At 32.9% G+C, this 15987-nt stretch overlaps 1 protein-coding gene across 4 annotated transcripts in view; it reads right to left on the reverse strand.

Moving 5' to 3' along the window:
• Nucleotides 1–862: 862 nt before the first annotated feature.
• LOC132941343 (peroxidasin homolog) overlaps nt 863–15987 on the reverse strand; it is a 432704-nt gene continuing 417579 nt past the window's right edge. For all 4 annotated transcript variants that reach the window (XM_061009356.1, XM_061009358.1, XM_061009357.1 and 1 more), the window contains one exon: nt 863–4870. In XM_061009356.1, the coding sequence (XP_060865339.1) occupies nt 4767–4870 (104 nt within the window). In that variant the 3' untranslated portion in view covers nt 863–4766. The remainder of the gene's footprint in view (nt 4871–15987) is intronic.

Below are 15987 nucleotides of genomic sequence, written 5' to 3' on the forward strand. Positions count from 1 at the left end.
TGTGTGTTATAAAAAAAATTATATAATATATAATATGTTAAATTGTTGATTTGGAAGTCAACTAGTCATCACTTAGGTTAGGTGTACAAAAAATAAATAAATACAATTATTTAAAATCGTCGATTTGCAAATTTGTTACAAACTTTCTTTAAGTATTCAATTCACGTAAGCTTCTCATTAATGTAGTCAGTCATACAATTTTCCAAGTATTTGTTATTTCTTTCCTGTTTGCTAGTAAGTTTCCTAGTATTATTACTTCGAAATGTATTATAATTTAATGTCTGAATGCGTTTAAAGTCTCTATTAAATAAAATATATTAGGATGGGCACTTGTAAATTCTTTATTCAGCTTTGAATGGAACGATTTGTAACAATTTGTAGTAAGTACTATCAATATTTTTGTCAAATAAATAGACGATTTACCATACAGCGATAAAAGTACGTAGGTATCTACGATATCTTCATCGTTATCTTAATTGATCGGGGTATCACCGATAATTTGCTAAACTTCCAATATAACAATCTATTGCCATCTTATTGTATACATATTATACTATAGACTATAGAGTGTAGACTGTAGGTACATTTATATTTTTTACTATCCAATTTATATTTTGTACCAATTATCAAAAAATTAAAATTTAAAATTGTAACTATTTTACCTGTACCTACACAAACGGGAACCAATTTGGCTCAACCTAATAAAATACCTTTTTTAAACGGGAACCAATTCGGCTCAACTTAATAAAACACCTTTTTCAAACGGGAACCAATTCGGTTACTCCCCCATTTTGGTGTAATGTGTATATTATTAGGTAGGTCATAGACGTCGTACAATACGTTTTCAATAAAAAATACAACATCATAATTATACATATATTTTTTTTTTTAACTCAAATAACAATAATATTTTAATCAACTCTTTTTCCAAAGTAGGTAATAATATTTATAACAACCCGCCACGTTTTTACCGTTTTATTATAGTAAGTATATTCAATTTTTAGGTAAAAAAAAAAAAAAAAATAGGATGATAACAATTTCATAACCGAATACTGAAATACAGTTGGTTTATTTACACAAATAATATTTAGAAATATAGTATATTAATTCAATAATAAATATACATTATTTATTTATAATATTTTTGTATGAACTGTAGGTAGGAGGTATACACATCCTCCTTGAATCTGTATGGACGGACAGACGCGTCTGTCCGTCCATCTTGGCATCTTCTGTCTATCGTATACGTACTATTTAATCGTTTTTCTACCCAGTACAACTATTTTAATTTTTATACACAAAAGAGACAAATACGATTATTAACATACAGCACTTAATGTAAGAAGAAAAAATGAAAAATGATAATAAATGTCCCCTACAGGGCATTTTCAATTATATTTATATACATACCGAATAATTTGATAAATCTAATATAAAAAAAAATAATATACATTTATAAATAAATATTAACTTAGGTAGGTACCTAAATAAAGTTAGATGAATTACTGTATAGAGTGTGGGGACGTAGGTGTTATTATTTTTAGTTTATTTGAACACATTGTTTTGTTGACAAAGAACTGGAATAAAATAATGTTCAAGATAATATTATATCGTTGTGAACCAAAAGGAATCCCGAATATTAAGAGGCGATATATTATTATTATATAAATACGTAGGGTAAAATGTACGCATTTAATTGAAAGAATATAATGTTTACATTTTTTTACGGCCAATTGTGCACAATATTTATGTATAATTAAAAAAAAAGTCCTCACGAACAATTTTAATACGATTATAGTTACATTATTGATAAGTATACCTACCTAAGAATATAATATATAATATAATAATTATGAAGAATCTTCAAAACGATTTGTAGTTTATAATATAATTTTTTTTCACCGTACCTACCAACAATATATTATTATACCTAGTTGAATATTATGAAACGTGGTTATTATAATGTGTTACATATTTTATTATAATAATACATAATATAGGTAATATTATAATATAACATTGAATTATCATTTATCAGAGTGGTATGTATAGTGACGGATATTTTTTGGGATTTTGAATACTTTTCCCCTTCGGGGAAGGCAATTACTTGATAGAAATTGATAATCTGTATAGGGGATGGGTACCATAAAACCTTGCAGCATACATTAAGCTAATATTATTAAAATAGTATACAGAGTGTATCTAGATACAACGAATGTCACAATTGACAAATATATTAAGTACTATACAAACACTGTGAAGTTGGGTCAACAACGAAAATGTCAAAATCGTGTAGGTTGCTTACACTGAAGTTAGGTACCTACCGTAATTTTAGATTGTTATAATATATCAATATAAGTATTATTCGTTGGTACCTACCTACCTCTTTCTACCTGTTGATAGCTAACGATAAAATATATTATATGGGGCGATTGTAAACTCCGCCAGAATACCGGTTAGATAAAAAGATAATTAAAAGGTCTAATGTCAACTCCGCCAGTTTTATTATGAATATTATATTATGTCAATTGTATGCTCTTAGCCGTTCGAGAATTTTTAATTTTTGGCTTCATTTTGATATATTTTGTGTAAAATGTTTTATTTACTTATAACTATTATATTTTAATGTGGACGATTATTAATTAATATCATGAAAATTATGAATATTATATTATAATATCAATTTTATACTCTTAGCCGTTAGGTTAGTAATTTTTAATTTTGTCAAATGTATTATTTACTTATAACTATTATATTTTAATGTGGACGATTATTAATTAATATTATGAAAATTATGAATATTATATTATATCAATTGTATGCTCTTATCCGTTAGATAATTTTTAATTTTATTTATATTTGGCTTCTATAACTATTATATTTTAATGTGGACGACTACTAATTACTATTATTATTATTTTTTTTATCTTATAATAATGATTATATTAATTGTATACTGTTAATTGATTTTCTTCACTGGCGGAGTTTATAGTAAAAAAAGGTACTTGTGGCGGAGTCTACATGCGCCCATTATAATATGCTAGCTACATTTTGTTGATATCTAACGTAGATAATCTAGGTACCCAAACGTCGAGACGATGAGTGTTATGGTTTTTTCGATTATGGCACCGAATGGTGCTAAAAACATGGCGCATATACCTATATGCTTCACACGACGAATTTGTAGATATCACTTTGTATTCGCCTAGTTTTAAATTTTAGTCGTTATTTTAAAAATTAAAATGTAAAATCCTTTGTTCTTTGACATAGTAAAAATTTTCGAATTGGAAATGGGAGGATTATGTTATCAGCTTCATAATCGAATGTAGGTATAGGCATATATAAAACCGAGTCTTTGACATTTACGATAGTAAATATTGACGATTTACTGCACGTGAGTGCAGTTGTAAGTTGTAAAGTCTAGATAAATCGACAGTTTTTACCGCGCTAAAATATTATCACCGGTGCGTATTTGAATAAGTATATTAGATAGATATAGATTATAGATACATATTATAATTAGTAAGTTTCATTATAATGTCGTGGGAATTTTCACGTGTGAAATATTTTTGGAAACAAAATCGAAATTTTGATAAAATTCTATACCCACAGGTACTCCAACGGATATCCTTCAATTCACATTTTGTAGGTGCTGAAACGCATTGTTGTATTATTGTCCGAACAAAATTATTCGACCATTGCATGCAATATAGTTATTTGTATTTAGGGAATAGTTATTACATTTTGATCCCTTTTATTCAATGTAGGTACGAACACCCGAAGGCGTTTAGGGTTGTATACTGTAACTATATATTATGGAGCAGGGATCACCGACTAATTTCTAGGGGGGTTCGCTTTGAAACTTACCAAACTTCCCACGGTCCAAAACACATTTAAATACCCAGTGAATTTTTTCACCACACGTTAACAATATTAATAAAAGTCTTACTAAATTGTAATAGAACGCGGGTACTTTGGAAGTTCTTAGATTTCGTTATTTTTGACATGCGATAACGCAGCGGCGCGAGCGTCTAACAGTGCCTATCAGTCAACTTTTTGGAATTATTTTTCGCACCTTTGGGCTATCGACGTAACGCTCGGTGAAGGAGACTCGTACATAATAATATAATATATGTACACCACCACAATATCGGAAAATATTTTTGTTCTTCGTTTTATCATAAAAAATGTAATGTAAAAACTATTTATATATATTTTATAATCACGCAGCCATTAGGGTCCGTAAAAAATGTGTCCGATGTCCGGATGCGGACCGTGGTCCGCCAGTGTCGGTGACCCCTGTTATGGAGCGACTTGCAGGGTTGATGTTACAATATAATATGTACAATAACTATAACATCCGACGATGCGCGACGACGTAAAAAAAAATAATAAGTTTACCCCAATCCCCCACATGGTAGAGAGTCGTCTTCTCTATATTATTATGCACAAACACGCCTACTTACATAAACATATCGCGACACTCTCAACGCAATATACCTATGAATATTTATATACAATATAATACACACAACAAACAATATTAAAAATATTATTTCGAAGTTTCGTCTTTTGGCGTTCCGGCGAAACCGGAGGTGGCGCAGTAGTTTCCGGTCGCACATCAGCATCCGGAACGACTCGTCACAATGCCGCCGTCCATGTAATGATGATGATTGCTGTTCGGAGGTCCACGTGCATAATACGACGTGATCGCTGCGCAGGTGGTTCGGACGATGACCCGTCACTGTCTACACGGGCCCGGGGAATCAACTGGACAGCACCAGACAGCAAAGGGTCAGCAGCCACCAGCCGGCCACGCAGCACACCAGAGGACCTGAATTACCGTCGTGCACCGCCGCCGGTTGTTCTCCTGCGAACACGTACGAAATCGTAAGTTAACTATAGGGATGATAATATATAATACTCGACGTTATTGTGTGAATCGATTTTAGATTATGTATCGATGTTGTGATTATATTATAGTGGCAGAGATTTGAACTCTAATAACCTCTATATTCTGGTAATATCGGTCAAATTTTGGAAAAGTTCAAAAAATGCCACGATCAAAAAATGAATCCGGACTCTTTGTCCGTCTTTTTTTCAAAATGGACTTTTTTCCACGGCTTTTGTCCGGGATTCAGCAAATAAATACACTCCATCACGTTCTCTTTGATTTCAAAACAGAATTATAAAAACGCAGTCGATACTCATGCAAATGTACGAATACACTTTTATTGACCCCATACGAGTCGACACGGTAAAACAAAAAAAATAAAATATTTTCTATAAATCACATACGATATCGGTATACGTCAGTATACGTGCATAGTTTTTTGAATGGTACTTATATTGTCATACGATTTTGGACTCGAGTTCGCACGGAAATAACTGCTATTACAATAAACGACGGTTTCATAAAGTCCGGTGTCAACAATATATGGTAACACGTTTATGCCGATACACCTAAGTGTCGACATCATTATTTTCAGTGATAGAAGCCGTCACTTCTAAATTCTCTCCTTTCTCGCTTGCTGTAAAGTATTTAAGTATGCAAAAATGATTACAATTTAGGTATCCATCAGTCCAGAGTCTTAAACTATTTTTTACTTAATCTAATGGGTATTTATATGTACTTGTGCATCGAATCTTGAATTTACTGACACCTAAGTATCCTTAGTACCCATCTGATCATTCCGAAAAAGTACGTATCCTTAAGTACCTACCTACCTAACGAGGTTTATATTTGTATAACATTTCACAGAATATTATCATATTATTTATATCAGGTAAATATATCATCATCTAAATTATGTGTTCCAATTAGGTAAGTATTAAACGTGTCAATTTATGTATTGGCGTAATATATAATAATATTATATTACTATGCATAGTTTTTAATTCCAAATCAATGTATCGCTTAATATTAGTTCCACCTCTATCAGCCGGATTGAAAAAAATTAATTTTGTTTTCCAATTAATTTTAGAGAAAAAAGGGTTTACACGCTCGTACAATTAATTTTAAAACCTGTAAAAAAAAAAACCATCAGCTTATATTATATTAATTTTGCATGGTTCAAACGATTAAACTTTTTTCAGATATTTAATGTAAAAACAATAATGAATTACGACGATATTTTCTATACATCTACCTATATGTCAAAGTCTTAAATACGAATTATATGATATAAAATCTATGTATATCTAACTATTGTTGAATATAGGTTCTGGGAGTAAACATTGTTAGAAAGATTTTTAAATGTAATTTGAATTCGTTATTCATTAACTTTTAATTTACTTTATAAGTCTATTACTGTGTCATAATCACTCTAATTCAAACACGTGTGTGCTGTCGCTCAACGATATTTAAATGATCTGCATTCTGCAGTGTAATTTAATTTGTTAAACGTATATTCTAAACTATATAGGCATGATTAAGTTATTAAGTTTTACTGTAATGTGACAAAAAAAAAAAACATGAACATTTTTGAAGGAATAAAAGTTTCTTATTTACTGGAAATCGGACTGAAGTCGTATGATTTTATACGATTATTAGTTATACAGATTCAAACATGGATCAACATTGTTAAACTCATAAATATTATAATTTATAATATTAAGGTACACATGATGCACCAGTAGTTCATTGGACCAGTCAACGGTTCATATTAAAGGTAATAGATTATAATATGTTATTACCTACTACTGGATGTCATGGAATTCAAATTGTCTCCATACTACATACCGTTTTAATTTATTTGAAAGGATTATATCGGATAATCATAATATATTTTAAGGTCAATGGTTTAGACTTACTACATCTGACCGACGAAAAAAAATATATAATTATATTGAAAAATGCTGGGAATGTATTAAAATAATTATATGAAATAAAACAGATTCTGAATTAATAGATGTATACGTAGTGTTTTAACTTTTAATTATGTTTCATACATTTAAGGAGTTTATTTGATTACAAAATGAACCACCGAGTTGGAAGTAAATTATTCTCGTGTTCATTAAAAAAAAAAAAAAAAAACGATTTAAAAATATTAGCTTTTAAAATGACTAATTAATTAAAATCATTTACACATTTAACTGCGTAATTGAATAAGACTCAACTCGCGGGAATATGTTTTTATTTTGTTCATTTGGAGGGGTTTTTTTTTTAAAAATAATTTTTTGTTTCCAACTATTTATGCTCTTATGTAAAATCATATACAATATATTTTACAAACATAATAATTTGAAATTTATTTCATACGTTCCCTTAAAGTAAACCATAGTAGGTAGGTACTGGCGTTAAAATGTTTTATTTTAATACGTAGGTAATACATAACATTATTATTATACGTTATTTTTATGATCCAAATAATGTATTAAGGGTGAAAATGTGTAAATTGATCGTATAAAATCACTCGGTTAAATGCGGTTTTCGGTATTTATTTTTAAATCTCTCTAGAAAATATTGCGTGAGGAATAAAAGGTGTACGGTTTGGACGATCGATGGATGATAACGTAGGTACCTATATTAAGTGCCGGAAGTTTTTCAAGAACCCTAGATGTTCGCTCGCTCTCGGAAATCATATGAGACATAATATACTATAGGTAGCATCTCTAGCAGAATGATATATGTTGTTACCCACGCGAGATGACATTTCAGTGTTACATTTAGTGACTTAGTGTGTAACAGACGAAGCGTTAGAATAGTAATATCAAGTTAAGAATATAATATCCTTACCTACGTCCTACATATGTAATAAAACCATAGATAAAATATAAATAAAAAAATGTCTATGAGTATAACTTCTGATAATGTAATAATTTTAATTAGGTAAATGCGCGAGTACGACAATATAGGCAATATAGGTACACATAGAATTACAGAATAGTTTTTCCGAACATAATTTATTGGATGAAATTTACTAGGTCTTGCAAATGCAAGTATATAGCAACAATAGTAGTAACATGACTATATATGAATTTATATTACATCATAATAATATGTAATGATGAAAAACTATTTTGAAATATTTATTCTTCTCTGTTGACGAATGGACAATTTTACATAAAAATAATATAGTAATAATAGCTAATAATAGTGTTTGAAATTTGGGGGGGGGGGGCTGAAGCTCAGGTCTATACTTGAAACTTTTATGATGCTTTTAAATTATAGTAGTGAAATCATTAGTTTTTTGGGGGGGCCTAGAGATACTATAAGGGGGGGGGGGGGGCTAAAGCCCCCCTCCTATTTGCGCATATGGCTGACCACCACCGATTACTAACAGTCGGAATGCATTGTTTGTTAATGGTTCCAAACGTGAAATGGTGTTATGCCTTTCTTCACTTGCAGGTACAAAAACGTAGGTACTTTAAGCTTATTGAAACCAATAAGTGTGTGTTTAAAAATATACCGTAATAGGTTGTTACATCAGTGTCATGATTTCAGATGTGCTTAATCAAGTTTATGAAATATCTATATCGTTTGTTAAGTCCAGGCGATTGTTTTAAATTGTTGGAAATTAAATTTAATGAACGTAGGTATAACTATAATTTTCATTGTCGTAGGTTTCTAACATACCTACATAATTAAGGCGAAGTCAAAGTTTTACCGTGACCAGTAAAGTACCTACGAATACTTTTTTACTTTTAAAATACAATACGAAGTTATTTTGGGACAATTGTCAGTGTAATTGTTTTAGTAATAATCACACAAATAAAAGATTGGTATAATATTTTTGTTTAAGATGAAAAAATATTCAAATACCGCGTAGTGCAGTAAAGTCTTACGGCACGAGCAGAATGGTACCGCCAACTCTTAATGGTTTTTTATTGTCAATAACAGTTAAACTATATTCTTATTTATTCTTATTTTCTGTATTCAAATTTTTTTTTTTTAATTTAAAATTTAGAAAAAAACCATTTAGGCAACATTTTTTAAACTGAAATTACTTCAGACTATTCAAAGGTATTTACATTAATTCGGATGACATTTTCCGTTCAAAAAATAAAAATATTGGTATAGAATGAATTCCAAGAAAACATTATGTTCCTTACAATATTACATTGTTACGAAAAGTAAAACATAACATCTCATTCATTTTGACGGTAAAATGGAAAAACATGAACGTGTATAATTGAGGAAAAATTTGAGTTATGTATTGTTGATTGGAAAAAAAAATCATGATTTTTGTGGATCAGATGAGAAAAACATCATTATTGTAATACACTGTTATTGTTGTTCTTAAATCGAAATCATTTGTATTAAAGATCTGTCATAGCTAGGACTCGATTGGAAACGAAACGCATTTATTAATCAGCCACGTTAAAAGAACGAACCGATATATTATTATTTTTATTATTATAATAGGAGTATATTCGAGAGGAATATTGGCGGAACGAAATGTTTTTTTTACTTTGACCTGGTTCGAAAATCGTAATTAGTACATCGATCCGTCGGGCATTGTGAAGTCCGCATGATATAATACACATAAATACATAATATATAAGCAGGTAATAATATGCTTTGCAAAAAGAAAATCAATCATTAAAGAGGTTTTGTTTTAACTTGTTGTCAGGTTTTTTTTTTTCATGCATATAAAAATCCCGTCCAGTTGTATTGTTGTCGCCGTCCGAAGACAATATTATGGTAAATAAACTGCATTGTAACCATTTTATTATTATAATACGTCGACATGTCGCATATTGGCTTAGCGTATTATTGGTTTAGTCGGGACCAGTTAGTCGATGGGGACGCAGACAAATAATAGTATGCTGCAGCGACGGGCTCCGTCGTTAAAATATGACGCGCAGATCTCCGCATGCAGCTATTTATAATGTTGTGATGATATTATCGTCGTGAGTTTAAGGGCGATGAACAAAAGCGAAAAAGTGAACAAATTGCGTGTACACGCTTGTATTGTTATTTGGAAAAAAATTCACTATCGGAGGTGCGCTGATATAGGTTCGTAAGATATATTTTATTGTATCGTCGTGGTTTTGCCACGTCCGGCGGGTCGCGTTTTAGACGGGTCTGCAAAAAACGGTATGATAATAATATGATATAATATAGTTAAACAGTCCGACGACTTTTCGCGTTTCGGTCGTGTAATAAATTTCATTGCGTTTCGACGACGTTGTTCACACGACAATGATATAGTTATCGTCGTGTCTAGAGTCTAGACGCCCTCCGGCGACAAACGGTCTGCGTCCTCCACTGTCCTGTTCACGATAATTCCGGATCATTATTTTCAATAAACGCTCATCATTGTTGTATCGAAAAGCATAAACGTTTTTGAAAATATTTGTATTAGATAATGTGAATCCAATACAAAACAGTATTTTCAAAAAACAATTCAAAAAAATTTTTTTTAGATTCTGAGCAGAGCGATGGATGCATTGGTTTTACGACGACGTGTGGTTTTTTTTGTGTCGAGAGCAGCTAAGAGCAGCTAAGAGCAGCTATTAAATCTATTGGTATTGTCAAAACATTAAATTTCAAATTTAATTTAATTCAACAGGATTTTATATATTAATAATTAACGTGCATTTAGCTGTCATTGGAATTTGTAAGAATTGATGATATTGAAAATGATTATTTATGTAGGCACCATATATACACATACTATCTGATAGTGTGGCTCAATATCATAAATTTATTTTTTGAGCCTCTCGATGACTATAATAGAGGTACGCTAAAAAATAGAATCGAACAAAGTGGTACGACCTGGTTTCAGTTGGTGTAGTTGTTTCAACATTATCTTATATTTTATTGCTCGTGTACCCACGCCGAAATGGCTTCACGCCAAAATGTCCCAGAACAAATACCATGCATCCCTATATACAGAGCGGGCCATCGTATCAGGCTTATGGGGACGAACTGCAGTGTTCCACCCTGCACTGTGTATCTGCTTCGGTTGCAACGGTATATCGAATTGGTATACTATAATGACTTGTAAAACAATGTAATATGCGTGCACTAGTCGAGTATACTATAGTGAGGCATTGTTCCATTTTCAATTTGGTTGTCGACGACCGCATTGTCATTTTCATATTTTACAATGATAATACTATTATTAGTATATTTTTTTTTTTTTATTGAACTTAAGCCCGGCGACTATGGCCATTAGCTGTTGTAGGGGTTATGAACTGTGGTAGGGGTTAGGTTGGTATGGTAGGTTTTACGATTGTTTTTAACGGTTGTTACGGTAGGTAGCAAACACGTGTATGTGTGGCAAGGTTTTTAACTACTATGAACCCGGGTGGTCACCCATCCGGGAGATAGTAGCTGTGGCCGTTACTTACTCCCAGTCGCATTCCGCGACTGGTAGCAGCCAACGCGCCACGCCAAGCCACTATTATTATATTAAATGATATTATCATCACCGCAGTCGTTACATTTGAGTGTCGACGGACAGCTACACGATTTTCGTTCCAAATGGTTACCCATACTCAGTGTTCGACGGCCGCAAACATTTTTTCTTTTCTTAAATCATCATTGGAAAACGTTTCGGGAGAAAACCTATAGGCAGCTTCGCGAGGCATCGTATAGAATCCACGTCGTTCTAGAATCCAATAATCTATAGATACTTGGACAATTTCCAGAAGTAATATTTTACTATACGAGCCTTTACGACGAGGACGGGACAGGACTACAACAGGAGGTGATATTATATATTATTATATTATTTATGTCATAATAATATTAGTGTGGTAAACTCGTACCGTGCAGGTAGCAGACCCAAGTGTTGAGGTAGATTTTCTTGACTGCAGACAGCGTGCGTGCGAAAATCATGTGATATTATATATTGTGAATTGTGGTGCATATAAATTAATTACTGATTTGTATTAATTATACCGTCCGTGTGTTTTTTTTTTCTGTAATAAGCTGTCAATAATCGAATTTTATACTGAACATCATATTTTTATTAGATTTATTTTAATATTTTTCATTTAACTACGTTTAACGACGACCTCGTAGTTTGTTTTAAAGCCGCACTACAAGCGAACTATGTAACAACTACGGTAAAAATATATTGTTTTTGTATCGAACTCGTTTATTTTTTTAATTAGTAAAACAAAATTGTCTTTGGCCGCGAACATAAAATCGATGACATCTATTGTTATATTTTACCGGAACTTGTAATTAGATTCGTGGAACTCAATTTTCATCCAAATTTCATACGTACACATATTATACGCATAACTATATACATCGTTCGAACAGTTAAAATCTGAATGCGGTCACCGAAAGTGCGATAATCATAATATATACATATTAGTTTTACGCGAGTTTTATAATTAATAGAATATTGCTTTCTATATAATTAAAAGTTTGTTACTGTGTTTTTCGTACACACATTCACAACAACGATACTGCACGTATAACACGGTTTACTATTGTATACCGACCGATGGTTCGAGCGGTAATAATAAGCTTACCAGCGTTTTGCTGAAAACTAATTTCTGTTGTAACATATTCTTCGGGCATGCTAATCTTTCTCATGTATCGTTATGGAAAAGCCATTGCCGCTTATACTACACCAGGGTAGGTAGTTATAATGCTGCACGCGCATCATTACACCGTATCGAAGGTTAAGCGCAAACATACAACATTGTGTTATGCGCACTTTTATCGATTTAGTTTACATTGTTTGCAAGGAGTCGAACAATTTTCGAAATATCTATTTCGAAGTGCAATATTATTTTGAATATTTAATAACATTACTTTCTCATAACACTCCAGTGGCGCGGTTCCTGAGAAATTCATAAGCGTGTGCACTTTATACGCAATACGTGTGCGCTTAATATAACCGCCGGTTGTCGGTGCGTATACGGAATCGACGAATTTCCATTTTCGAGTTTGAAATCGATTTCAATTTTTTCCATCACTTTGTTATCGGCATAGAGTTATTCGACTCCACCGTTTCAAACGCGGGTTCAACATTAAAAGCATTAAAGCATAATAATATAATTTATTTCGTTGGATTCAAAACCGATCGAGCCGGTGCCGTTTTTTCTGGCCGACGACTACACGCGGAGGTCCTATATTATATGCGCTGCGTGACGTTTAACGATTACAATAATAATAATAATAATAATATACTTTACGACGTATATTATATAATATGATGGCTCACGGGTACTCAACGGCCGACCTGCTGAGGCTATTATTTGTGACGGGTCGTCATCGGCGTCTCTCCCATTATAATATATCCATCGTATTATATCGTATTTCCGATTTGGCGAGTCCGCGATCAATGGCTGACGCGTGCAATAATAATAATAATATTTGTGATAATCGGCGTGGCAATTTTCTCCGTTGTTGAATTTGACCCGGATGTGCGCGCCGCCGTCGCAACGGGAACGGCCACGATGCAATATAACCGGAAATGCATCGGCGGCGTACGATTTTCTCGAAATCCCTGTTGCACTATATATCTGGTAGGTGCAATAGATATATACAGGCACTCACAGTACAAAATATAGTATGCACGCATGTAGTATAATGCACGTCAAGCGCACGATTTTTCCATTAATAACGATATTTATCGTCTTGTGTAGGTTGGTTTTTGCGGAGTAAAACGTGTGTACGACGTCACTGTAATATGTGTATATACATACCTACGATATAATGGGATATTATTATGTGTATCGGTATACGTCGGCGCACAGTGTAAACCGGAAAGTCGCCTATAATCATAACTCGACGGCTTTGTCATTGCACGTCTGGTAACGAAAACGGCTTACTTAATTTTCGTTTTTACCTCTGCGGTCCCATCCCCGGGGTGAAAAAATAATGCGAGCGCGAGTCTTCCACGAAACGAAAACGAGTTTAAATTAACGCTGTTGTATAGAATCGCAAATATTGTACACATAATATTATATCCATGCGGAATATACGGCGAAAATTCCGAAACAATAACTGCAGGAAACGCAATTCAACAATCGTCGTAATATTATACCCCGTAAATTATAACATTATATTATATATGCACATCGCTGTGATATACGATACAGGTATAGGTACGATAATATCGTATACAATAATAATATAATGTTATGTTTTATATTTTTATAAACATAATTGTTCGACTTGCGATTGTTCGCGCGTAACGACTTTTCATATTAAACATTTTTCACTCGTTTTGGAAACATACGGCGCAGAATAGTATAATATACGCTGCTAAACATCGTATAATATGGGTACGCAAATAACAATGCGAAAATAGGAAGAACACATTATATGATGCACACTATGGCCGCTTTTGAATATTTTTTTCGACGTCCCACGTGGCTTCAAAATATGTAATCGCTATGTTATTATTAGCTGATCCCGCACGGAGTTATACCTGCAGTCAGGGGTGGGGATAGGTACTATTTATGTTACAGGGAAATATTGAAAAATGCCCCAAACAGAAAAAAAATTTGGTCGCTTCGCTCGCATTAGGTATTCAATCCAACACCTTTATCTATAATTAAAATGTTTCGTGCGAAAACGTATTTTTAGTTTGGTGGAGGGCTGGCGACCAGGGGAAACGGCTATCTATAAGTAAAATGCTTTTTTCGGTTGTATAAGGGATTTTTGAAAAATTTCGCGTAAGGTCGTACAAGTTCGTACGAATTCCGTATTAAATATTTGCACAGGGACACATATACGAGGATATTTCGGTCTTCGATTAACGATAAAAATTCAAAATATTATGCTAAAGAATCCGTAAACAAATTCTTGACTTGTCGTGGTATTATTATATTGTTAAAAATAACAGTAAGTAATAATAATTTATGTAAAAAAATGAATAGTATTAAATTTAAACTATTCCTATTTGGTGAATATTTTATTCTGCAAAAAAACAACGTGTAGCCTAACTCGAGTGAGCCCCCCGACAGAGACATAGACAGGGGGGCTCACAGGGAAAATCCCTTTTTCCTTATGGGCCTATCCACCCCTGCCCGCAGTGCAGAGTGCAGTGACAAATTAAATACCCGCGGATTAGACTCCGTTAAATGTATAAATGGAGTAGATTTTCAACACAGTTATTTTGGTTGTTTTGATCAATTACTATAATAAAATACAGTTATAAAATTTTAATCTTTTATTTTCAGCAACCAATGAAAATAAAATCCTATATATCTACCTACTAGCAAAAAAAAATATTCGTTTTTCATAAGCCCTCAGTGAGCCCCTCTTTAAAATGCAAATTTTAAAAATTTGGCTTCGAGTGTTACACACACAGATAATGCCTTTCTGTTTTTATTGATACAGATTTTCGGCGCGGCGTTGTTCATCAAAGAATTTCACGAAATTGGCTCTGCAGAAATCCGCTTACGTCGTTCGCCCGATCTACGCAGCAATAGACAATAGTCATATTATTATAAGACATCATCAGCAGGTTGCGGCCGCCTAAACCGCGGTTTCATTATTCGTATTTTTACCTATAAATAAGGTCCCTATAACTACTCGCCGCGCCGGTCCACATCATATTATAATATATGCGCGAATTAAAATAATAGGCTTCGCGCGATCCTTTTGTCCCCGGGCCTTCTCATTTAATCGCGCCCGCTCGCTCGTTCGTCTCGCGTGGATTTCCACCACAACAACAATATACGCCGTCGGCGGTCGTGGCGTGTAAATATATTTATAATTTATATTATTATTATAATAATAGGTATATAATATATCATAATATTATAATATATACGTCTGCGGCTTTCCTTCTCGTCCCATTGTTCACCGCACGTATATATATAGGTATACGTTTATTTATATAATAATAAAATTAAATTCTATATATACAATATATGTATACACACACACACACACACACACACACACACACACACACACACACACACACACACACACACACACACACACACACGCACGCAGTTTAAGTCCCGTTCGCAAATCCCGGGTGCAGTGGGCTCGGGCGTTAGCGGTCAAACACAAATATTTGAGTTGCGCAGTCATCAGACACCGCCAATTATATT

The sequence above is a fragment of the Metopolophium dirhodum genome, chromosome 3 (genome assembly GCF_019925205.1).
Source record: "Metopolophium dirhodum isolate CAU chromosome 3, ASM1992520v1, whole genome shotgun sequence".
Taxonomy (NCBI): Eukaryota; Metazoa; Arthropoda; class Insecta; order Hemiptera; family Aphididae; genus Metopolophium; species Metopolophium dirhodum.